Below are 26,534 nucleotides of genomic sequence, written 5' to 3' on the forward strand. Positions count from 1 at the left end.
TTTTATTGTGGAAAAGAGAATAGGCTCATTGCCTTCTCTTGTATGTTCAGCTTTTCAATGCTTAAGTACTGAACCCCAAAGACTAACCCACACTATATATAACTAGTAAGGCACGGCCCATGCAATATGCGTGTATACCACACAAACAATAACCATGACATCTTTAACTTCCGCTAAACTATGCTTCCTGCCTTATTGCCTTGTCATCTTCTTGTATGTTTCATCACCAAATTGGGCTGCTTTTCCTTCTGCTACTTCTACTTCTCATACTGAAGCAAAGGCTCTTCTCAAATGGAAAGCCAGCTTATTTCCAAATCAAGCCCTCAATAACCTCACCTGGTACGACCCTCCCACTCATAATATTAATGCCACCAATTCTTCCAGCAGCAATCCAGAACCAAGAACAAGCCCATGCACTTGGACAGGTGTTTCATGCAACTCAGCTGGAAGTGTCAGCAAGATAGACCTTTTCAATAGGGGTTTAGAAGGTACGCTACATGCATTTTCATTCGTGTCCTTCCCGAATCTTGAATATCTTAACCTCAGCATGAACAAACTATTTGATACCATCCCGCCTCAAATCAGTAACCTCTCCAAACTCCACTATCTCGAACTCTCTGGGAATAACTTGTCTGGGAGAATCCCACCAGAAATCGGTCTCCTGAAAAATCTTACCATTCTTAGTCTCTATGGAAATACATTTTTTGGGGAGATTCCCAATGAGATAGGCAACCTGAAATCTCTTGTAGATCTAAGGTTGTCTTACAACAATTTAAGTGGTCTCATCCCTCCAAATATTGGTAACTTAATAAGGCTCAACACTTTGTACTTGAATAACAATCAACTTTCTGGTTTGATTCCGAAGGAGATAGGGAACTTGACATCTCTTGTATATCTAGAATTGTCCACCAATCAGTTGTCTAGAAGAATTCCACCAGAAATCGGTCTCCTAAGAAATCTTACCGTTCTTAGTCTTGTTGAAAATACACTTTCTAGGAATATTCCCACTGAGATAGGCAACTTGAAAAATCTTGTGGAGCTATATTTGTATAAGAATAAACTCAACAGTTCAGTTCCAAGATCACTAGGCAATCTAACAAGCCTTACCCATCTTTATCTCTATGATAATCAACTTTCTGGTTTGATTCCCATGGAGATAGGGAATTTGAAATCTCTTGTAGATCTGGAGTTGTCCCAGAACAATTTAAGTGGTCGCATCCCTCCTAATATTGGTAACTTAATAAAGCTAGACACTTTGTACTTGCATTCCAATCAACTTTCTGGTTTGATTCCCAAGGAGATATGGAACTTGAAATCTCTTGTAGATCTGGAGTTGTGCAAGAACAATTTAAGTGGTCTCATCCCTCCAAATATTGGTAACTTAATAAAGCTAAACACTTTGTACTTGCAATCCAATCAACTTTCTGGTATGATTCCCAAGGAGATAGGGAACTTGAAATCTCTTGTAGATCTGTCGTTGTCCGAGAACAATTTAAGTGGTCTCATCCCTCCAAATATTGGTAACTTAATAAACCTAAACAGTTTGCATTTGTATTCCAATAAACTTTCTGGTTTGATTCCCATGGAGATAGGGAACTTGAAATCTCTTGTAAATCTAGAGTTGAGCGAGAATCAACTCAATGATTCAATTCCAGCCTTATTTGCTAACTTGAGCAACTTGGAGATCTTACTCCTACGCGATAACAAACTTTCTGGCTCCATTCCGCAAGAGTTAGAGAATCTTAAGAATTTGTCTTTCCTGTCTTTGGATACAAACCAATTGTCTGGTTATCTGCCCCAAAATATTTGCCAAGGTGGAAAACTCACAAACTTTACAGCAAGCATAAACAATTTGACTGGTCAAATCCCCAAAAGCTTGAAAAACTGCACGAGCTTACGCAGACTCCGTCTTGGACAAAACCAATTGACAGGCAATATATCTGAAGAATTTGGCGTTTATCCGAATCTCCATTTTTTAGATGTAAGCAATAACAACTTGTATGGAGAAATCTCACACAATTGGCAAAATTGCCCAAAGTTGACAACCCTACGACTTGCGGGAAACAACTTTACTGGGAGCATCCCACCTGAGATAGGCAATGCAACCCAAATTCATGAGCTAGATCTCTCTTCGAATAATTTAGTTGGGTTAATTCCAATGGGATTCGGGAGACTGACTTCTTTAGAGAGGTTGATGTTGAATGGAAATCAACTTTCGGGTCGTATACCCTTTGAATTCGAATCATTGACTAATCTTGAATATCTTGACTTGTCAACGAACAAATTTAGTGACTCAATTCCCAGCATTCTAGGTGACTTGCTCAAATTATACCATCTGAATTTGAGCAACAACAAGTTATCTCAAGCAATTCCACTTCAGTTGGGGAAGTTAGTTCAATTGAACGAATTGGATTTAAGTCATAACTCTCTTGAAGGTAGCATACCATCATCAATGAACAATATGGAGAGTTTGGTGACGCTCAATCTTTCCCACAACAATCTTTCGGGTTCCATACCATCAAGTTTCGAAGACTTGCGTGGCTTGTTGTATGTTGACATATCTTACAATCACTTGGAAGGTCCCCTTCCCAACAACAGGGCATTTCGAGAAGCTCTTCCAGAAAGATTGAAAGGGAACAAAAGATTGTGTGGCAAAGTTGGAGGTTTGCCAACCTGCGATCAACATGGCTCAAAAAAGGACCACAAGTTAATATTCTCTCTTCTAGTGATATTTATACTTCTATCAGCTTTCTTTACAATTGTCTTTGTAATAGTGCAAAGAAAGAAGAAGCATCAAGATACTAAACAAAACCACATGCATGGAGAAATTTCCTTTTCGGTTTTAAATTTTGATGGAAAATCAATGTATGAGGAAATCATAAGGGCAACAGAAGATTTTGATTCCACATATTGCATTGGGAAGGGAGGACATGGAAGCGTCTATAGAGTAAATTTGTCATCTGGAGACGTAGTGGCTGTTAAGAAACTACATCCGCTGTGGGATGGCGAGATAGAATTTCAGAAGGAATTCTTGAATGAAGTAAGGGCACTCACTGAGATAAGACATCGGAATATTGTGAAGCTCTATGGTTTTTGCGCACATAAACGACACTCGTTTTGGTGTATGAGTATCTTGAAAGAGGTAGCTTGGCGCAATGTTGAGCAAAGATGAAGAAGCTAAAGAGTTGGGGTGGAGTAAAAGGGTGAATATTGTTAAAGGCTTAGCTCATGCCTTGTCTTACATGCACCACGATTGCTTGCCACCCGATTGTACATCGTGACATCTCAAGCAAGAACATTTTGTTGGATTCTGAATATGAGGCATGTGTTTCGGACTTTGGCACTGCTAAGTATTTAAATCCAGACTCAACTAATTGGACTGCCGCTGCAGGCACATATGGCTACATGGCACCAGGTAATATTGTGATTCCCTATTCTCTGTATTTAGCACTTTTTAAGCTTTTGCTTTTAGACCAATGCTTCATTTTCATCATTAGGAGAGGTTAACATAACACATTTTCACTTCTTTGATTTAGAGTATATAACTATTAGAAATTTTTTATGTGAATGATGATGGAAACTTTTCTTATTTAATTCTTTTTCTTTTTCAACATCCAGCTTTTAATTCTTTTTCTTCTGCACCGTCCAGCTTCTATTAAGCTATCTTTTTTTTTTTCTGAAAAAGAACCAAATTTCCTCGAATTTGTAGGTTGTGTGTTTCAATGAATTATTATTTTGATTGGGAAATTGTGACTTCTTCACTGCCCTTTTTCTAAGAAGCAATGTTTTGAACACTTCAATCTCAGTCTCTTATTATACATGTGTACAATTGATGCATGATACAATTTCTTCTATGTGCTTTTTCTGGGCAGAGCTTGCATATACAATGGAAGTGAACGAGAAGTGCGATGTTTATAGCTTTGGAGTTGTCACACTGGAAATAATTATGGGAAGCCATCCAGGAGATGTTTTCTCATCTTTATCATCATGGGCGTCATCATCGTCTTCATCTACATCACCTGCCCCTGAAATGCCAATTTCGGAAGTTCTGGACCAACGCATCTCCCCACCCACAAAACAAGAAGCAGGGGAGGTGGTCTCTCTGGTCAAGATCGCATTTGCATCCTTGAATCCCAGTTCGCAGTGTCGTCCAACAATGAAGAAAGTTTCTCAGCTCCTGTCATCAACTCAGAGGCTGCATTTGTCAAAGCCATTACATATGACAACATGTGGTGAATTGCTTGCTCTTGATGGTTTCACTGCTTGATCAGGACATGTGCTGCTTTTCATCGGAGTCTGCCTTATTCTAATTCCTCTTAGATGTTTGGATTATTGTAATATATTTCATGCCCACTTCTGTCTTTTGGGTTATTAGTATTTAGAAATTTTTTTCGTGATGTATGTATGTATCAATTTGCCCTGTCAAGCGTTCCGTTACAACTTCACTCGCAGTGCTCTTTTTTTAATGTACAGAATAGTGATTCCTCAACAAAAAAAAAAAAAAAAAATAGTGAACGTACACTGAAAATACAACAAAATCATAAATTAAAGGACAGATAAAGTGATGATTCAACATTTTATTTGGAGGGACACATTGAGACACGACACAAAATTCAAGTGGCATCAGTTTGAGTTTCTTTTCTTCTTTTTTTTAAATACTTTAAACTTGATACAAGTTTAGTTTTTTTTTTAAACTTCTTTTAAACTTGATTATGTAAAATGAATGACGTAATTCCTTTTTTTTTCTTCTTTTTTTCCAAAATCAAAATGACATGGAAAATGAAATTTGGCATTTGTTTCAGTCTCTGGATGTGATGATAATACGTTTGGGCAGTCTTCTCTCTTGATGTGATGATAATACGTTGGCATAAATAATGTCATTACTCCTCGAAAGTTTTTTCAGAATGTAGATATTTGTAAAATCGCAGAAATATCCAACCCACTTTCTGTAAAACTAATTCTTTTGTTTTGAAATATATGTAGGGCCACAACGACCCAGGTGAAGTGACAACCATTCCAAGGGGAATTTCAAAACTTTATCCTCTCTTTTTTAACACCCCAAATAACCGATTTTTTTAATTAAAAAAACTGAAGAAATAGCTTTCATTCAACTACAAAGCTAATAAATAATCAAATGAAGTTGACTAAATTATCGGTAGTGGCATCGGAGGAGCACAATAATCAAATGAATTTATCCAATAAACGACAAAACAAACCATCAATTACGCATTCCTATTCCTATGTACAGTAAACGACAATTTCATCTTTAGTTCTTCTACAATTTATAGATGAGATCCGAAAGACTTTTCAATGCTCAACTGAACCTCAAAGACTAACCCACGCTATATATAACTAGTAAGGCACGGCCCATACAATATGCGTGTAGACCACACAAACAATAACCATGACATCTTTAACTTCCGCTAAACTATGCTTCCTACCTTATTGCCTTGTCATCTTCTTGTATGTTTCATCACCAAATTGGGTTGCTTTTCCTTCTGCTACTTCTAATTCTCATACAGAAGCAAAGGCTCTTTAGTGTGTATCCAAATCTTGATTTTATGAATATAAGCCACAACAACTCGTATGGAGAAATCTCACACAACTGGAGATAATGCCCAAAGCTGAAAACCTTAATGATGGAAGCAAACAACCTTATTGGTAGCATACCACCTATGATAGGCAACGCAACCCAAATTCAAGTGTTGGAATTTTCTTCAAATCATTTAGTTGGGTTGATCCCAAAAGAATTCGAGAAGTTGTCTTTGCTGGATAAGTTGACGGTATATCATGGGAATTTGGATCATTGAATGATATTGAATATCTTGACTTGTCAACAAACAAATTCAATGAGTCAATTCCGAGCATTCTAGGTGACTTGTTCAAATTGCACTACTTGAATTTGAGCACCAACAAGCTGGCTCAAACAATTCCATTCAAGTTGGGGAAGTTAATTCAATTGAATGACCTCGATTTAAGTCATAACTCACTTGAATAATTCAATTGAGTGACCTCGATTTAAGTCATAACTGACTTGAAGGTAAGATACCATCATAAATAGGCAGTATGCAGAGTTTGGTGACACTTGATCTTTCCCACAACAATCTTTTGGGTTCCATACCATCAAGTTTCGAAGAGATGCACGGCTTCTCATACGTTGACATATCCTACAATCACTTGGAAGGTCCCCTTCCCAACATCAGTGCATTTCGAGAAGTTCCGCCAGAAAGATTGAAAGGTAACAAAGGATTGTGTGGCAAAGTTGGGCTCTACTGCCATGCATGCAATGCATAGGGCTCAAAAAAGGACCACAATGTTATATTATCTGTTCTAGCAATATTTGTACTTCTATGTGCTCTCTTTACAATTGTCTTTGTAATAGTGCAAAGAAAAAAGAAGCATCAAGATGCTAAACAAACCCACATGCATAGAGAAATTTCCTTTTCGGTTTTAAATTTTGATGGAAAATCAATGTATGAGGAAATCATAAGAGCAACAGAAGATTTTGATTCCACATATTGCATTGGGAAAGGAGGACATGGAAGTGTCTACATAGTGAATTTGTCATCTGGAGACGTAATGGCCGTGAAGTACCTCTATCTGCTATGGGATGGCAAGGCAGAATTTCAGAAGGAGTTCTTAAATGAGGTAAGGGCACTCAGTGAGATAAGACATCAGAATATTGTGAAGCTCTATGGTTTTTGCGCACATAAACGACACTCATTTTTGGTGTATGAGTATCTTGAAAGAGGTAGCTTGGCCGCAATGTTGAGCAAAGATGAAAAAGCTAAAAAGTTGGGGTGGAGTAAAAGCAAGGATTAAAATATCGGCCGTGCAGATAATATCGGGCCTCCAATTTACAGATATTTTGAGGGATATATCGTTATCGTTTTGGGTATCGGGAAAAAATCAACAAAAATGACAGATATAGGCATTGAAAGACATAATTTTGGTGTAAAACTTTCATAGATGTTATACATTGTCAATGAATGTATTGAACAAATAAAACTCAAAATTTACTAATAATAAGATATATATATATATATATATGATGAAATATAAGTGGTATGTAATACGCGTTAATGAAAAGTTTGAAAATAAAAAGTTGATTAGAATGAATAAACCATGCATAAATCCATAGTTTATTTGAACATTGGATTACAATTTAGATGAGTGTCCAACTACATAAATGAAGAGCTCCTATGAGGTTCAAACAATGTGGAACAACCATCTAGATTCGTATAATAATCATACCAAGTCATGTAACCCGAGTAGTTTGTAAGCCATGTTTGAACATGGTGCACATATGTCTCTCTTGAGCTCCCTACTGTCATCCCATATATGGGATAGTTAGGATTAACTCAACTAGTAGGTCCATAATCCGTTTCATCATCTTGAGCTCCATATCTAGTTCCACTATAATCAGACATGACATAACCATAGTCATCATAAGATTCATTTGAGTTAGTACTAGGTCTATATTCTTTTGATGCATAGTCTATATTCTTTTGATGCATACTCTAAAACATGCATACTCCAAAACATCTTTTGAATTGAATATTGCCAAAAGCCTTCACATATATATCTAATCACTGCACATATACCTCCAAAAAATCTTTTCAGTTTCAATTTGCTTCAAAACTTTTGAATTTTTTTGGGTTTTGTTATGGGTATTGGAAAATATCGGGAATATCGGCAAAATATTGGGGATATCGCACTTATCGGGGATATATCGTCGATATCGGGGAAGATATGACCTTACCCCCCAATATCGGTGTCGACAGTTCAAAATATCGATATATCGGCCGATATTTCAATCCTTGAGTAAAAGGGTGAATATTGTTAAAGGCTTAGCTCATGCCTTGTCTTACATGCATCACGATTGCTTGCCACCGATTGTACATCGTGATATCTCAAGCAAGAACATTTTGTTGGATTCTGAATATGAGGCCTATATTTCAGACTTTGGCAGATCTAAGGTTTTAAATCCACACTCAACTAATTGGACTGCGTTGCAGGTACATTTGGCTACATGGCACCAAGTAATATTGTGATTCCCTGTTCCCTGTATTTGCACTTTTAAGCTTTGGATTTTAGACTAATGCTTCATTTTCATCATTAGGAGCGGTTAATTCGATTTATTCATGATACACATTTTCACTATCTTTGATTTAGAAAATAGGACAAACTACATAAAACCCCCCAACCTATAGGGTCATTTACAAGTTCATACCCGATTTTAGGGACATTTACCAGTACATATTCAATGTCACGAAAACCCTACAAATTGCTCCATATGTTAGCCAAACCGTTAATGAATATGTTAAATGCTAATAAAATAGTATAGTCGTGCGGCTATACCGTTTTTGACACGTGGGTTTGAATCGCTAACGCGTCCTTTTAATTTATATATAACTTAATTTCAATTTATCACCTGAATAAAATAGTTTAGTCTTTCAAATTGTTAGACATGCTTAATGTTTTCAAGAATTTTATGAAAATTTCCAAAATGTGTTAAATTCTGAAAGGAATATTCGTTGAAATGTCATCTGAACTTATAACTTGATTTCAATTTGTCACCTGAAAAAAAATGTCACCTGAATTTTTCAAAATCCATGATTTGTCACCTGACTTTAATATCATCCAATTTTCCAACTATTTTTAAGGGTATTTTAGTATTTTTATTTTCAAGAATATTTTAAAAATGAAAAAATCATTATAAAAAAATTATGAAAAGACCCTTGAAAATTATAAAAATTATATATCTTTTCACATTTAACCCCCAACCATTTTTACATTTAAGCTTTATTTTTTTAATAATAATATTTTTCATTTTTAAAATATCCTTGAAAATGAAAAGACTAAAATACCCTTGAAAATAGATGGAAAATTGGATGATGTTAAAGTCAGGTGACAAATCATGGATTTTGAAAATTTTAGGTGACATTTCACTTAAATTTTTTTTTTTCATGTGACAAATTGAAACTAAGGTATAAGTTCAGGTGGCATTTCAACAAATATCCCATTCTGAAATTTTTTGGAAAAGAATTTTCATTCCAAATTTTTTTGGATTGGAATGGGAATCCCCTGATTCCAATTTGATCCATCTGAAAACCAACCCTACCTCCCACTTTGACTTGATATTTGACACCCAAAAAAAAAATATATATATACAATAGTCAAAACAATTTTAGGAGAATAAGGTTGGGCTTCAGCTAACTCGTCAAAAGATTAAATAATTAAATAAGATTTTACTATAATAAACTCATTTTAGCATGACATAATATATATATATATATAAACCTTTATATAGCATATTTGGAGTGAAAAATTCAAAACTAGCACTTTTTATTTTTTAATTGGTTCTTATAAAATTTTAACTCATTAAGAAGCAATTAGAAAATGACAAGTGGCTAGTTTTGGGTTTTTCTCTACAAATAGGATCTATATAAATTTTTGGCTTTTTATCACAAATGATCCCTGAGGTTTGCGAAATTATCACTGTTCGTCTCTAGCCTTTTTTTGTGACACTAAAGGTCCTCATGGTTAGCCTCCACACATCAAAATGGTCCCTACCGTTAGCTTCCGTCAAATTTTCTATTAAATTGCTAGCGTGACACATGTGTGGAGCCCACACATCCAATGGTATAAAGCCATGTGGCTTTAAATATAAAATAATATATTTTTAAAACTTAAAATTCATTTTTAAAATGAATTAAAAGTAAACTTAAATCTTTTTATATATTTTTAAATATCTTTCTCTCTCCTTCTCCCTGAATGCTTCACTATGTCACATGGTATATCGTAGGTAACAAGCTTCAACAAATGCAGCCTCTCCGAATAGAAAGATACTGAGAAGGGTTTTGGTCATGAATGGTCCTTGAATTTTTCAAAAGTCCTCATTTAAATTCTCAAACTTTCCAATCAATCAATGTGATCCTTAACCCTCTGTTTGGATGAAGAAATTGAAACCCTGAAGAACAAAGGAAAAAAAAAATACATATGTTGCTCAACAAAGTTGTGTACTCTCCTTGATGAAACGTAAATATGAAACCTTGAATGGAAAGCAGATGATTTTGTTGAGCAAAAATTTGAGTTCTAGGACGAAATTGAGCTATATTTTGATGTAATAAGTTGGTCAGGTGATGATATGTGACCAATTTTAATAAAGTTTGTTGGAATGTGACAACAAAGACCAAATTGATGTGAGACTAAAATATAAAGGACCTACTGATTGATTTGAACGTTTGAGGATTAAAATAAGAACTTTTAAAACATAGTACCTGTAATAAAAACACATGCTGAGAAACTTGTTAGACGAGGTTGTGGATTGACATTCATGCCAACGTATTATCGTACAACAAGAGAGAAGACTTCCCCTGCTTCTTGATGCCAAAGCTAGCTATCCATATGTTACTGCAATGGCGACCCAATTAGTTGAGTCAAGTTCCAGAGACTAAAACACATGCCTCATTTAGAATCCGGCAAAATGTTCTTGCTTGTATGTTCCCAGTGTACAATTTATTCCAACTCCCTATTCCATTTGTTTGGCTGGTCATCTTCAAGTCCAAAGCTGTTCCCAGTTTTAACTGAATGCTCTAAGTTATGAGTTTGTTGTATTTTGAGTGTACGTTCACTATTTTTATTTTTTAATTGTTGAGGAATCACTATTCTTTACATTAAAACAGAGCACTGCGAGTGAAGTTTTAACTGAATGCTCGACAGGGTTGGGCTAATAGCATCTTATTCATATTCTTTTAGGTGGCAAAACATACATACATTACGAAAAACATTTCTAAATACCGATAACCCTTATTAAAGCGTAAGCCAAAAGACAGACGTGGGCATGAAATATATTACAATAATCTAAACATCTAAGAAGAATTAGAACAAGGCAGACTCGAATGAAAAGCAGCATATGTCCTGACAGGCAGTGAAACCATCAAGAGCAAGCAATTCACCACATGTAGTCATATGTAATTATGGCTTTGACAAATGCAGCCTCTGAGTTGATGAGAGGAGCTTAGAAACTTTCTTCATTGTTGGACGACACTGCGGACTGGGATTCAAGGATGCAAACGCTATGTTCAAAAGAGAGATGTGTTGGTCTAGAAGATCCGAAATTGGCATTTCAAGTTCCCAGGTACATTTGTCTCCGGGTAGCCCAATTGTTTTTCTTTTTAATATATATTAATATTTTCAAAAAAACATTTGGATAACTTTTAGGTTTCTCAAAATAACATTGGAACATGTGAAATTCCACTTCTTAATATTTCGAATTTTTCTTTAGAAGTGAATGTTGCCTTAGCCTTAGATTTTAAATTTTTTACATTGAAGTTTAAATTGATATTATATATGTATATCAAAGGCTTAGATTTTAGTTTTGGGCTTTGCCTCTTGCTTTTCAGATTCCAGTAAACTTTGGCATGTTACCAAAGGCTACATATCCACCATAAACTTTGGCAAAGAAGGCAGGTCCTGCTTTTTAGGAAAACTGAATTTTGGTTATCTTCTTCTAGATTCATCAAGAAATTACCATTCAATTTACCATTCATATCACAGATCAAACTTAACTAGCATTACATTACTTAACTAACTAGCATTACATTCATGTCACCATTTGTAACCTCTAAACAACTTACCATTCATGTCACCATTTGTAACCCCTAAACAAATTACAATGAACAAACTTAACTAGCATTACATTACATTACACCAAATGACATTACATTACACTGCCAAAGTGTCTTACATTAGATTAGCATTTGTTCTCAAATTAAATTTGCCCATTAAACTATTGCCAAAGTGCTTAACTACTGCCAAAATGCCTTACATTACATTAACATCAGGTATCAAATTACAATGCCCACTGAACTACTGCCAAAGTGCCTAATTCATCTTCATGGCAACAACCACCAACCAGGAAAGCAACATAACAGCCCACAATATTTTTGACTTTGCTCGAATCTTTGCATTTTCCTTCTCCACCCTATCAATCTTCCTCAGCAAACCAGGTATCAACAATTTTGAACGCTCACACATTTCTGCATCAAACCACTGAAAAAACCTACATCCTTTTTCTCCCATTCCCTGTATCAACCAAGAACAATGACTGAAAATTTCATCAATCACTGACAATTTCATCACTAACAACTCTATCAATTTGTGATGCCCAAAACAATGACTGAAAATTTTATCTTAAACCAAATTGATGCCCAAGAACAAAGACCAAATTGACGTGAGACCAAAATATAAAGGACCTATTGATTGATTAACATTTGAGGACTAAAATAAGAACTTTTAAAACAGAGCACTTGTAAGAAAAACCTGTGCTGAGAAACTTGTTTCATTGTTAGACGAGATTGTGGATTCACATTCATGCCAACGTATTATCATCACAACAAGAGAGAAGACTTCCCCTGCTTCTTGATGCCAAAGCTAGCTATCCATATGTTACTGCAATGGTGACCTAATTAGTTGAGTCCAGGTTCCAGAGGCTGAAACACATGCCTCATATAGAATCCAGCAAAATGTTCTTGCTTGTATGTTCCCAGTGTACAATTTATTCCAACTCCCTATTCCATTTGCTTGGCTGGTCATCTTCAAGTCCAAAGCTGATCACGAGCCTTCCACCGAAAAGCACAACCTTTCGCAAATGTTTGATTAATTGACCTCTAAGTTATGATTTTGTTGGATTTTGAGTGTACATTTACTATTTTATTTTTTTGTTGAGGAATCACTATTCTTTACATTAAAACAGAGCACTGCGAGTGAAGTTTTAACTGAATGCTTGACAGGGTTGGGCTAATAGCAACATATTCATATTCTTTTAGGTGCCAAAACATACATACATTACCAAAACATTTCTAACTACTGATAACCCTCTCTACTTAGGACATCTATATGCAGGTTGTCCTTCAAATTTGAGTACTTTTTTATTTCAACTTATTGGTCTGCTGTGTAGACTTAATGTGATTTTGTTTTGATCTAGATAATATTCTTATGTTACGATGACACATGCCAAAACCTAAAACGAAACTTGAGTGGAAATTTCATATTTCAGTCAACTTAGTGAATCTCAATATGCGGTTTTCTATAATTCGTTGTATTATTTAATTTGCAGCTGCAAACAAAAATATGAAAACTCAATGGAATGGTATTCGAGCATTTGGTATAGCACTTTGTACATTTATATACTATATAATATGAAAACCCAATCTTTTTTAATATATATATATATATATATATATTATCATATTAATTCAATCCCAGACTTGCACGTTGTATCACACTTGCCACAGGAATGTACCAAATGGTAGAATCGAGCATACTAAATGGTAGATTAGCCAAATTCAATCCCACCTTTTTTTTGACAGATTGAGGAGCATTTATACGTCCATTGTACTGCCAATGTGATAATCTTTGTGATAATCTTTTTTAGCTAGAACAATGTTTATTGTATTTGAATATCCTCGACCTCACAGTTTGTTGCCAAAGATTTGTTGGTTTATTGAAATTTGTATTTCTTCATTGTGGATTTCATAGCTATTGATTGGTGAAAAAATAAACATTCACCAAGTATGCTCGAATTATATTACACAAGAAATAGCACAAGATAAATAAAACATTCAGGTACCCAAAGGATCAAGACCAAGCAATTCACCACATGTCATCATATGTACCGGCTTAGACAAATGCAGCATCTGAGTTGAGAGGAAATGAGAAACTTGTTTCATTGTTGGACGAGATTTCGGGCTGGAATTCAAGCATGAAAATGCTATCTTCACAAGAGAGACCACTTCGCTTGCAACTTGATGCGTAGGAGGGAAAATGCGTTGGTCCAAAACATCCACAATTGGTATTTGATGGGCTGGTAATGCAGATGATGATGATGAGGAGGAGGATGAAGAGATTGATGAGAAATATGAGAAAAGATCTCCAGGATGCTTTCCCATAATTATTTCCAACGTGACCACACCGAAGCTATAAACATCGCATTTCTCATTCACTTCCATTGTGTAAGCAAGCTCTGCTTAGAGAAAACCTCAGAGAAGTGGCATTATTAGTTTATAGACATAACTATTCAATGGAATTTTAATGAAACTATATCATGCATAAATCGACGTATTAGTTTATAGCTTAAGAGAAGTGAAAATGTGTTTATTAGCATATTTTCTAAATCAAAGAAGTGAAAATGTGTTTATGCGAACCGCTCCTAATGATGAAAATGAAGCATTGGTCTAAAATTAAAAGCTTAAAAAGTGCTAAATACAGAGAACAGGGAATCACAATATTACCTGGTGCCATATAGCCATGTGTACCTGCAGCCGCAAGTCCAATTAGTTGAGTCCTGGATTCAAAACTTAGCTGTGCCAAAGTCTGAAACACATGCCTCATATTCAGAATCCAACAAAATGTTCTTGCTTGAGATGTCACGATGTACAATCGGTGGCAAGCAATCATGGTGCATGTAAGACAAGGCATGAGCTAAGCCTTTAACAATATTCACCCTTTTACTCCACCCCAACTCTTTAGCTTCTTCATCTTTGCTCAACATTGCGGCCAAGCTGCCTCTTTCAAGATACCCATACACCAAAAACGAGTGTCGTTTATGTGCACAGAAACCATAGAGCTTCACAATATTCCGATGTCTTATCTCACTGAGTGCCCTTACTTCATTTAAGAATTCCTTCTGAAATTTTGTCTCGCCGTCCCATAGCATATGGAGTTTCTTCACGGCCACTACGTCTCCAGATGACAAATTCACTCTGTAGACGCTTCCATGTCCTCCATTCCCAATGCAATATGTGGAATCAAAATCTGCTGTTGCCCTTATGATTTCCTCATACATTGATTTTCCATCAAAATTTAAAACCGAAAAGGAAATTTCTCCATGCATGTGGTTTTGTTTAGTATCTTGATTCTTCTTCTTTCTTTGCACTATTACAAAGACAATTGTAAAGAGAGCAGATAGAAGTACAAATACTGCTAGAACAGAGAATATGGCCTTGTGGTCCTTTTTTGAGCCATGTGCATTGCAGGGTGGCAGCTGAGCTCCAACTTTGCCACACAATCCTTTGTTCCCTTTCAATCTTTCTGGCGGAGCTTCTTGAAATGCCTTGATGTTGGGAAGGGGACCTTCCAAGTGATTGTAGGATATGTCAACATACGACAAGCCGTGCATCTCTTTGAAACTTGATGGTATGGAACCCGAAAGATTGTTGTGGGAAAGATTGAGCGTCACCAAACTCTCCATATTACTCATTGCTGATGGTATGCTACCTTCAAGAGAGTTATGACTTAAATCCAGCTCGTTCAATTGAACTAACTTCCCCAACTGAAGTGGAATTGCTTGAGATAACTTGTTGTTGCTCAAATTCAGATGGTATAATTTGAGCAAGTCACCTAGAATGCTGGGAATTGAGTCGCTGAATATATTTGTTGACAAGTCAAGATAATCAAGATTAGTCAATGATCCGAATTCAGAGGGTATACGACCTGAAAGTTGATTTCCATTCAACATCAACCTCTCCAAGAAGTCAGTTTTCCGAATCCCATTGGAATCAACCCAACTAAATGATTCGAAGAGAGATCTAGCTCTTGAATTTGGGTTGCATTGTACCTATCTCATGTGGGATGCTCCCAGTAAGGTTGTTTCCCGCAAGTCGTAGGGTTGTCAACTGGGCATTTTTGCCAATTGTGTGAGATTTCTCCATAAAAGTTGTTATGGCTTACATCTATAAAATGAATATTCGGATAAATGCCAAAGTCTTCAGATATATTGCCTGTGAATTGGTTTTGGTCAAGACGGAGTCTGAATAAGCTCGTGCAGTTTTTCAAGCTTTTGGGGATTGAACCAGTCAAATAGTTTCTGAATACTGAAAAGTTTGTGAGTTTTCCACCTTGGCAAATATTTTGGGGCAGATAACCATAAAATCGGTTTATACCCAATTGCAGACTAGTCAACTTCTTGAGATTCACTATCTCTTGGGGGATGGGACCGGAAAGTTGGTTATCGCCTATGCGGAAGATTTCCAAGTTGCGTAAGTCACTGATTGAAACGGGAAGTGAACCATTGAGTTGATTCTCTGCCAAATCTAGATTTACAAGAGATTTCAAGTTCCATATCTCCTTGGGAATCAAACCAGAAAGTTGATTGGCACCCAAATACAAAGTGTTTAGCTTTATTAAGTTACCAATATTTGGAGGGATGAGACCACTTAAATTGTTGTAAGACAACCTTAGATCTACAAGAGATTTCAGGTTGCCTATCTCATTGGGAATCTCCCCAAAAAATGTATTTCCACAGAGACAAAGAACGGTAAGATTTCTTAGGAGACCGATTTCTGGTGGAATTCTTCTAGACAACTGATTGGTGGACAAATCTAGATATACAAGAGATGTCAAGTTCCCTATCTCCTTCGGAATCAAACCAGAAAGTTGATTGTTATTCAAGTACAAAGTGTTGAGCCTTATTAAGTTACCAATATTTGGAGGGATGAGACCACTTAAATTGTTGTAAGACAACCTTAGATCTACAAGAGATTTCAGGTTGCCTATCTCATTGGGAATCTCCCCAAAAAATGTATTTCCATAGAGACTAAGAACGGTAAGATTTCTTAGGAGACCGATTTCTGGTGGAATTCTTCTAGACAACTGATTGGTGGACAATTCTAGATATACAAGAGATGTCAAGTTCTATCTCCTTGAATCAAACCAGAAAGTTGATTGTTATTCAAGTACAAAGTGTTGAGCCTTATTAAGTTACCAATATTTGGAGGGATGAGACCACTTAAATTGTTGTAAGACAACCTTAGATCTACAAGAGATTTTAGGTTGCCTATCTCATTGGGAATCTCCCCAAAAAATGTATTTCCATAGAGACTAAGAACGGTAAGATTTCTTAGGAGACCGATTTCTGGTGGAATTCTTCTAGACAACTGATTGGTGGACAATTCTAGATATACAAGAGATGTCAAGTTCCCTATCTCCTTCGGAATCAAACCAGAAAGTTGATTGTTATTCAAGTACAAAGTGTTGAGCCTTATTAAGTTACCAATATTTGGAGGGATGAGACCACTTAAATTGTTGTAAGACAACCTTAGATCTACAAGAGATTTCAGGTTGCCTATCTCATTGGGAATCTCCCCAAAAAATGTATTTCCATAGAGACTAAGAATGGTAAGATTTTTCAGGAGACCGATTTCTGGTGGGATTCTCCCGGACAAGTTATTCCCAGAGAGTTCGAGATAGTGGAGTTTGGAGAGGTTACTGATTTGAGGCGGGATGGTATCAAATAGTTTGTTCATGCTGAGGTTAAGATATTCAAGATTCGGGAAGGACACGAATGAAAATGCATGTAGCGTACCTTCTAAACCCCTATTGAAAAGGTCTATCTTGCTGACACTTCCATTGAGTTGCATGAAACACCTGTCCAAGTGCATGGGCTTGTTCTTGGTTCTGGATTGCTGCTGGAAGAATTGGTGGCATTAATATTATGAGTGGGAGGGTCGTACCAGGTGAGGTTATTGAGGGCTTGATTTGGAAATAAGCTGGCTTTCCATTTGAGAAGAGCCTTTGCTTCAGTATGAGAAGTAGAAGTAGCAGAAGGAAAAGCAGCCCAATTTGGTGATGAAACATACAAGAAGATGACAAGGCAATAAGGCAGGAAGCATAGTTTAGCGGAAGTTAAAGATGTCATGGTTATTGTTTGTGTGGTATACACGCATATTGCATGGGCCGTGCCTTACTAGTTATATATAGTGTGGGTTAGTCTTTGGGGTTCAGTACTTAAGCATTGAAAAGCTGAACATACAAGAGAAGGCAATGAGCCTATTCTCTTTTCCACAATAAAATCCAAGTCTTCAAGACTTGGAAAGGTGTTTCCAATTTTTTTTCATTTTCTCAATTGGAAGACGGTTTGGGAAGACTTTTAGGGTTTTCACACCCTTGAGTCAGAGTCAGAGTCAGAGTCTTCGTCTCTTAGACAAAGAAAACTCCCACTGACTTACTTCCACTGTGGCTAGAACTAGAACCGAAAACACATTATACATACAAAACGTTAAACCATGGCATTGGACAATGAAATTTTTGTTTCATTTTTTCTTTCCCTCTCACAAAGAAAAACATTTCTAAGTAACAACGGTTTTGGGTTTTCACACTGAAAGTCTTTGTCCCTTTTCTTTAAAGTTGGAATTGCAACTTTTGCATTTTCTCAAAGCATGATTGTCCCTTTTCTTTAAAGTCCTGTCACGACTAGAACAATTCAAACAAAACATGCTTCTTGCTTTGCTTTACTGGAAAAATTAATCCACTCCAGCTGTCCCCAACAAATCTGAAGAGGAATAACTCCTCAATGTAATTTCATCCACGCCATTCAGTTTTCTTTTGAGTAAAGGTCTCAGTCTTTCATTGTCTAAATTTAAATGCCAATTTTGTATTTTCTGGATGAAATAATGAAATGAAAATTATGGAGGTGAGAGATAACCATATGCATGACATAGGGGTTTAGATGTGTCACACCCACCTGAATGCTTGAGTGAGCTTGCTGCCATTGTTAGAATTGTAATAAAGTCTTTGTCTCAGTGGTTGTTCTTACAATGGCGGGAGTCAAAGTCTTTATCTTTCGTTCTTTATAGTTAAATGTCAATTTTGCATTTGCTGGACTGAATTAATGAAATAAAATGGATGGAAGTGAGAGCGTCATTGTTGATGGTTTGTTTTGCCGTTTATTGGATAAACTCATTTGATTATTGTGCTCCTCCGATGCCACTATCGATGCCATTGATGTTCAATAAAAGGCTATGTGAAGCCTTTGATTATTCATTTGATTATTCCTTGTGCCAAAATCAACAGGTATGAGAGAGAGCTTTATGATACCGACGCATTACCTTTTGTTTCTTGGCCAACAATTACACCTACGTCTTAAGAGCTTTATCCCAAATTGAAATATAGCAAAATGCACACGTGGTCTTTCTCACCAGTCACCCCTCGCCTTCCTTTTTATATATAAAAATATATATAATTCTAAACTTGCTCTATTTTATTGTACTTGTTGAAAGATTGGGGCCGCAGAGATAGAAGAGGCCTTGCAAGAAACCCTCAATGAAGCTGAGAGGAAACTTCGGTTTTCATTTCCAGGCAGGTGAAGGGAAGAAAATTCATTGAATTCTTTCCCCAAGAAAAGCAGCACTGATTGATTGCTAGCGTAAAATCAGCTCAGTTGGCTTCACTTTTGACCTTTAGTATGAAATGAATGGGTCAATTTTTGTTTCTTACTCGATAGAAAAATTGATGTCGTGAATTTGAAATGGCTGATGAGCTATTTGTATTAGGTGAAAGAAAATATAAACTAATGATAAAACAGCCCCCAAAGTAGGGGTGGAAACTGGCTTGAAATTTCCCCATCATATTAAGCGTGTCCACTCTTTCAGAATCATATATTTGTAGATGTTTAAATTAAACCATGTAAATATTCAAGTTCACCCAAAAATAATTTTGATGTAATAAGTTGGTCAGGTGATGATATGTGACCAATTTTAATAAAGTTTGTTGGAATGTAACAACAAAGACCAAATTGATGTGAGACTAAAATATAAAGGACCTATTGATTGATTTAAACGTTTGAGGATTAAAATAAGAACTTTTAAAACAGAGTACCTGTAATAAAAACCCATGCTAAGAAACTTGTTAGACGAGATTGTGGATTGACATTCATGCCAACGTATTATCGTCACAACAAGAGAGAAGACTTCCCCTGCTTCTTCATGCCAAAGCTAGCTATCCATATGTTACTACAATGGCGACCCAATTAGTTGAGTCCAAATTCCAGAGACTCAAACACATGCCTCATTTAGAATCCAGCAAAATGTTCTTGCTTGTATGTTCCCAGTGTACAATTTATTCCAACTCCCTATTCCATTTGTTTGGCTAGTCATCTTCAAGTCCAAAGCTGATCACGAGCCTTCCACCGAAAAGCACAACCTTTCACAAATGTTGATTAATTGTCCTCTAAGTTATGAGTTTGTTGTATTTTGAGTGTACGTTCACTATTTTTATTTTTATTTTTTTGTTGAGGAATCACTATTCTTTACATTAAAACAGAGCACTGCGAGTGAAGTTTTTTAACTGAATGCTTGACAGGGTTGGGCTAATAGCATCATATTCATATTCTTTTAGGTGGCAAAACATACATACATTACGAAAAACATTTCTAAATGCCGATAACCCTTATTAAAGCGTAAGCCAAAAGACAGACGTGGGCATGAAATATAAAGAGATTTTCTATTTAAACCTCACACTTCTCTTAGTTCACCCCATGTTCTAAGTTCACCCCAACTTTTAATTTAAATTTTCACAATTTCTAAGAAAACCCCACTATCTTCCCAAACTACCCTTAAATACACCCCAAACTAAAAAAATAAAAACTAAAAGAGATTTTTATTTAAATCCCACAATTTTCTTTGTTCTCAGCAAAAAAAAAACACAAACAAATGAAACCACAAATCTGAAATTTAATATTTTCTAGAGAAAGAGAACAACTTTACCTCTCTCCAAGAACTGTAACTGGAATTCTAACACTTGGGTATTTTGAGTTGAGAGAGAGAGAGAGAGAGAGAGAGAGAGAGTTTGTAAACATGACGTTGGAAGGAGGTTTTTAAAACTTAATATAAAGAGTGGTGGGGTGTATGGGGGTGTGTGTATAGATGTACTAGGGTTAATTATTAAGTTGGATAACCTTTTGTTGTCTTTTTATACAATAATAAAACTTACCGCTTAATTATTTAAGTATTGGGGTGATCAAAGAGAAGTGCGGGGTTTAAATAGAAATTCTCAATATAAATAGATTTTACGGGTAATTTTTCATTGTATTACTTCCTTGAAATATATACATATATAATCCTTGTTTTACAAGGAAACACTACTCAATAAGGGACACAGAAATAAATCCTTCCTAATAAAGGACTCCTAGTATTCACAATATATTTACATACTTATTTAAATAACTCACATTTACACTCCCCCTCAAATTGGTGCATATATATCACACATGCCCAACTTGTCAAGTGAGTTACCAAACTTTCTGCTACATACTGCATGAGTAAGAACATCTACAAGTTGTCCCTCTGACTCCACAAACGGTATTGATACAATCTTCTTTTCAAGCTTCTCTTTGATAAAATGACGATCAACCTCTATATGTTTCGTTCTATCATGTTGTACTGGGTTATCAGCTATGTCTCTTCCTGACTTATTATCACAAGACAACTTCATGGTATCCTTTGGTTTAAACCCAAGTCCCCAAATAAGTTTTCGGAGCCAAAGGATTTCACAGATTCCTTGAGTCATACCTCTATGTTCGGCCTCAACTGAAGACCGTGACACCACCACTTGTTTTTTACTTTGCCATGTCATCAAATTCCCTCCAACGAAGGTAAAATATCCAGAAGTAAATCGTTTATCAGTTACATCACCTGCCCAATCTGCATCAGTAAACCCTCAATCCTCAAATCCCATTTTTTCTATACAATACTCCTTTTCCAGTGCTGACTTCAAGTATGCCAAGATACGCATAACAACAACCATATGATCCACACTCGGTGAATGTATGAACTGACTCACAACACTCACAGCATAGGCAATATCAAGACGAGTATGAGCCAAATAAATCAGTCTCCCTACAAGTCTCTGATATCTACCCTTATCAACTAGTTTCTGCTCTGGATCCAAACACAAATGATGCTTCTCAACAATAGGAGTCTCTACCGACTTACATCCCAACATACTAGTTTCTTTTAATAAATCCAGTACATACTTAAGTTGAGACAAGAAGATACCTTTCGACGAGCGAGCAACTTCAACTCCCAAGAAATACTTCAAATCCCCTAAGTCCTTGAATCCCCTAAGTCCTTCATCTCGAATTCGACCACGAGATTCCTTGCAACTTGGACATCTCATCAACATCGTTTCCTATTATAATCATGTCATCTACATAGATAATCAAGGCTGTTACTTTATTCCGCTCTACGCTTCACAAATAAAGTATGATCGAATGACTCGACAATATCCATTCTTTCTCATGACTTGAGCAAATCTACCAAACCATGCACGGGGCGTTGCTTAAGTCCAAGTCACGCAAACCGACATACTCCGATGTTCCCACCATTGCTATATCCAGGAGGAAAATCCATATACACTTCTTCCTCCAAATTCCCATGGAGAAATGCATTCTTCACATCAAATTTTTTTAATGGACAATCCATGTTTGCAACTAAATAGATAAGAACACATACCGTATTCATCTTGGCAACCGGGGAGAAAGTCTCCTGGTAATCTATCCCATATGTTTGGGTATATCCTTTAGCCACCAACCTTGCTTTGTATATTTCTACTGTTCCATCAACTTTATATTTAACTGTAAACACCCACAGGCATCCCACTGTCTTCTTCCCTACAGGTAGCTTCATCACCTCCCAAGTATTATTTTTCTGCAATGCCAATATTTCCTCATCCATTGCTTTTGCCCACTTTGGATCTTTTAGATCTTCCTCCACTTGAGTTGGTACATGGATAGACTCGATATTACTTACCAAAGTATGGCGCTCTGGTGCAAGCTTATTGCATGATACATAATTGGCTGTCATCGGATACTTCACCTTTCCTTCAGGAGAAAACCTATCAGGAGGCACACCTCGATTATGTCTTGGCTGCAATTTATAAGTACCTACACTTGGATTAGTTACACAATCATTTACGATACTTACCTCAGGCATATTCAGAGAAGATGTATTGGGCGGCACTTCGAAACTAGAGAGAGAATGTGTACTAGGCTCCGCAATAAGGGGTATACTGGGCTCCTCACAAGGTTGTTCAACAACAAGGTTCTTCTCGACAGCAGCTTGCCGAGACTCTCATAGTATGGGCCTGCTCCAAGTTCTACACGTTGTTCAATAGTCACATCTCCCCCTAGATCCAACCAACTCATATTACCATCAGTGTTCTCCTCCTGGTGATTTGAAGTTAAAGGTATGAAAGTGTAGAAATATTCTGTTTCAGAGAAAGTCACATCCATGGTTACATACATATGTCAGGTCTCAGGATGGTAACACTTATACCCTTTTTGGTGAGACGAGAAACCCACAAAGACACACCGTAGTGCACACAGATCCAATTTACTATGATGTATTTTCTGAATATAAACATAAGCCACACAACCAAACACTCAAGGAGTGAAAGTATTACTGGACACCACTGGAGTATGTTGAGTGAGCACTGAATAGGTGTTTGAAATCCAACCACCCGAGAAGTCATACGATTAATGACATACACGGCATAAGTAAAGGCTTCATGCCAAAACCATAGAGGAACCGAGGCCTCAAGGAGTAAAGCAGGAGCTGTCTCAAAATATGATGATTTTTATGCTATGCAACCCCATTTTGCTGTGGGGTATGCGAACATGTGGTTTCATGGAGAATTCCTTGCGAAACTCCTACAACTCAAAATTAATGTATTCTCCTTCATTATCAGAACGTAGAACTTTAATAACGGAAGAATATTGCGTCTAAACCATCTGAGCAAATGATCGAAATATAGCACCAACATCACTTTTATTTTTCAACACATAAAGCCATGTCAGACGAGTGCAATCGTCAATAAATGTAACAAACCACCAAAGTCCAGAAGAAGTAACAACTGGAGAAGGCCCCCAAACATCGGAATGCACAAGATCAAATGGAAAAGGTCTTTTATTCATACTAGGAGGAAACGAAGCACGATGGCTTTTAGCAAGAATACATACTTCATAATGTAAGTCTGATTCATTTATTCCACTAAATGAACAAGGCAACATACGCCTTAAATAGCTAAAGGATGCATGGCCTAATCGACAATGCAATAACCATACTTCTTGTAAATTACTACCATGGAGCACTCGGACTGCATGAGCTCTGCTAGGAACAACATCATCCATGTAGTACAACCCCTCTCTCTTAGTGCCACGCCAATTATCTTCTTGGTCTGAATATCCTGAAGTAGATAGAAGGACGGATACATTAGAACAACACAATCCAATTGTTCAGTAATATGTGGTATGGAAAGTAAATGATGTGATAAAGATGGAACAAGCAAACATCGGTGTAAAGGGAGAGAGGCTATGAGATATACACAGCATAAGCACCAATAACAAAAAACGGGTACCATTAGCATACAATATATTTCCTGTGAGATGTTGTCATATATTGAAACACATTCTTATCGTATGTCATATGATCCGTTGCACCAGAGTCCGTAATCCAAACGCATGATGCTCAGTGTCGGACGCCAAAAAAACATGCACTACAGACTCTGCGGTGGAGGATGAATCACCATGGGTAGAACGAGTCAACAAAGTTTGACTCGGGTTATTGGAGATATTCTCATCCTCCTTAGCTTTTCGGTGAAGGGGGCAGTAGCCAGGGATGCACGACCTCGTTATTTCCCACTCCCACGCCTAGCTTCTTCTTCAGTCGGGAACTAATCAGGTACCCTATGCTTGGCAAAACATGTATACTCAGTATGACGGGTTTGTCCACAGAAAGTACACTTCAAATCATCTTTTATTTTCTCGGGTAAAGGGACGAGAATTTAAAGACTGATTAGAAGGATTACTAGACGAAAGGCAGCGGCGGGCCGAGAGACCATGGCCATGGACTGCAGCCCTCCTTAGTTGTTACTCCCACTCATCATGGTGGCATGTCTTTGTGCTTCATGCCGAACAACAGAAAACACTTCCTCAACAGATGGTAAGGGTTGAGTACGTAGAATATCACTACGTACTTTATCAAAGATATCATCCAAACCCGCCAAAAAGGCATACACATGATCAATTTGAATCTCATCTCGAAGGGTCTTGAGATCCATTGCACACTTCATCTTGATTGGTCTCCATTGCACACTCCATCTTGATTGGTCTCCTTTGATCTAACTCCTACCAAACGGACTTGAGAACGGCGTAATACACACTAACCGACCGGCCCTCTGGACGGAGTCCAAAGACTTAACCTTTAATTCATAAATTTGAGAAATATCTGAACCATCATAATAGGTCCGAGCCACCTCTTCCCAAACTTCTTTAGCAATACGTAGGTGAATAAAAAATCCCATGATAGCAGGTTCCATGGAATTGATCAACCACCCTTTTACGATTGCATTCCCTGTCTCCCATGTCTCAGAACCATCACTATTCTCAGCAAGTTCCTTGGTACTCCCTGTCACAAAGCCTTTCCTACTGCGTCCAGCGATGTGCATCTCCAAAACTTTGGACCAAAGAGGATAATTTGATCCATTCAACTTCACTGTGTTTGGTACAGCAAATGCATCATTCTGAATAACAACATGATTCAATACTAGAGTATTGGTTGGTGTACGAGAGCTACCCTCCAATTTCAAAACAGCACTATCTTCCAAAGCTTATGGTGCACAGCTCTTGATGTAGCAATCCACACAGCACAGCCAAATCACACACGACACTATCACACACACACCCACACACCCTGACGTTCTACAAGGGAATATTGCAAAAAAGAAAGAGTCAGCCATCAACAGTAGAGGAAAAATATTCTAGGGTTATGGCAACCTATGCTCTGATACCAAATAGAATTTTACGGGGTAATTTTTCATTGTATTACTTCCTTGAAATATAACATATATAATCCTTGTTTTACAAGGAAACACTACTCAATAAATGACACAACAATAAATCCTTCCTAATAAAGGACTCCTAGTACTCACAATATATTTACATACTTATTTAAATAACTCACGTTTACAATATATTACAATAATCCAAACATCTAAGAAGAATTAGAACAAGGCAGACTCAAATGAAAAGTAGCGCATGTCCTAATCAGGCAGTGAAACCATCAAGAGCAAGCAATTCACCACATGTAGTCATATGTAATTATGGCTTTGACAAATGCAGCCTCTGAGTTGATGACATGGGGCTGAGAAACTTTCTTCATTGTTGGACGACACTGCGGACTGGGATTCAAGGATGCAAACGCTATGTTCAAAAGAGAGATGCATTGGTCTAGAAGATCTGAAATTGGCATTTCAAGTTCCCAGGTGGTATTTAACCGACTCAGGCACATTTGTCTTCGGGTAGCCCAATTGTTTTTCTTTTTAATATATATTAATATTTTCATTTAATATTTTCAAAAAACATTTGGATAACTTTTAGGTTTCTCAAAATAACATTGGAACATGTTACTTAATATTTTGAATTTTTCTTTAGCCCCCTAGCAACCCCAAAATTCCACTTCTCAAAATAACATTGGAACATGTGATAATCCCCCTAGCAACCCCAAAAGCCTCATTTCCAGAGACGATGTCATTAATGGCAATATTCACATATGTCACAACCACTAAATGATTTGAAGAAAGTTCCAGCACATGAATTTGGGTTGCGTTGCCTATCTCAGGTGGTATGCTATTAGAAATGTTGTTTCCTGCCATTAGTATGGTGAAGCTTTGGGTATTGTCCCTAGTTGTGTGAGATT

General features: G+C 36.8%; 3 protein-coding genes and 1 pseudogene across 4 annotated transcripts; 2 read left to right on the forward strand and 2 right to left on the reverse strand.

The window, feature by feature from the left end:
• The first annotated feature begins 74 nt into the window (after positions 1-74).
• LOC103331387 (MDIS1-interacting receptor like kinase 2-like) lies at positions 75-4,445 on the forward strand. Of its 2 annotated transcripts, none has more exons than XM_089044334.1 (2): positions 75-488; positions 3,873-4,445. In XM_089044334.1, exons 1-2 carry the CDS (start codon positions 155-157, stop codon positions 4,265-4,267), a joined length of 729 nt encoding a protein of 242 aa, XP_088900460.1. In that variant the 5' UTR covers positions 75-154; the 3' UTR covers positions 4,268-4,445. The 2 variants fall into 2 exon arrangements, with proteins under 2 accessions (XP_088900460.1, XP_088900459.1); XM_089044333.1 differs by lacking the exon at positions 75-488 and adding an exon at positions 3,247-3,415.
• LOC148919494 (uncharacterized) lies at positions 495-3,172 on the forward strand. The gene has a single exon (XM_089044335.1). The coding sequence runs from the start codon at positions 548-550 to the stop codon at positions 3,170-3,172; it is 2,625 nt and encodes an 874-aa protein (XP_088900461.1). The 5' UTR covers positions 495-547.
• Positions 4,446-13,484: 9,039 nt separating the features above from the next.
• On the reverse strand, positions 13,485-15,659 carry LOC148919495 (MDIS1-interacting receptor like kinase 2-like). Its single transcript, XM_089045520.1, has 2 exons — positions 14,298-15,659; positions 13,485-14,029 (listed from the first exon to the last, which is right to left on the reverse strand). Exons 1-2 carry the CDS (start codon positions 14,482-14,484, stop codon positions 13,629-13,631), a joined length of 588 nt encoding a protein of 195 aa, XP_088901646.1. The 5' UTR covers positions 14,485-15,659; the 3' UTR covers positions 13,485-13,628.
• On the reverse strand, positions 15,628-17,781 carry LOC148919496 (uncharacterized; annotated as a pseudogene).
• Between the last annotated feature and the right edge of the window lie 8,753 nt (positions 17,782-26,534).

Source organism: Prunus mume, linkage group LG2 (assembly GCF_029339155.1).
Source record: "Prunus mume cultivar Tortuosa linkage group LG2, ASM2933915v1, whole genome shotgun sequence".
Lineage (NCBI taxonomy): Eukaryota > Viridiplantae > Streptophyta > Magnoliopsida > Rosales > Rosaceae > Prunus > Prunus mume.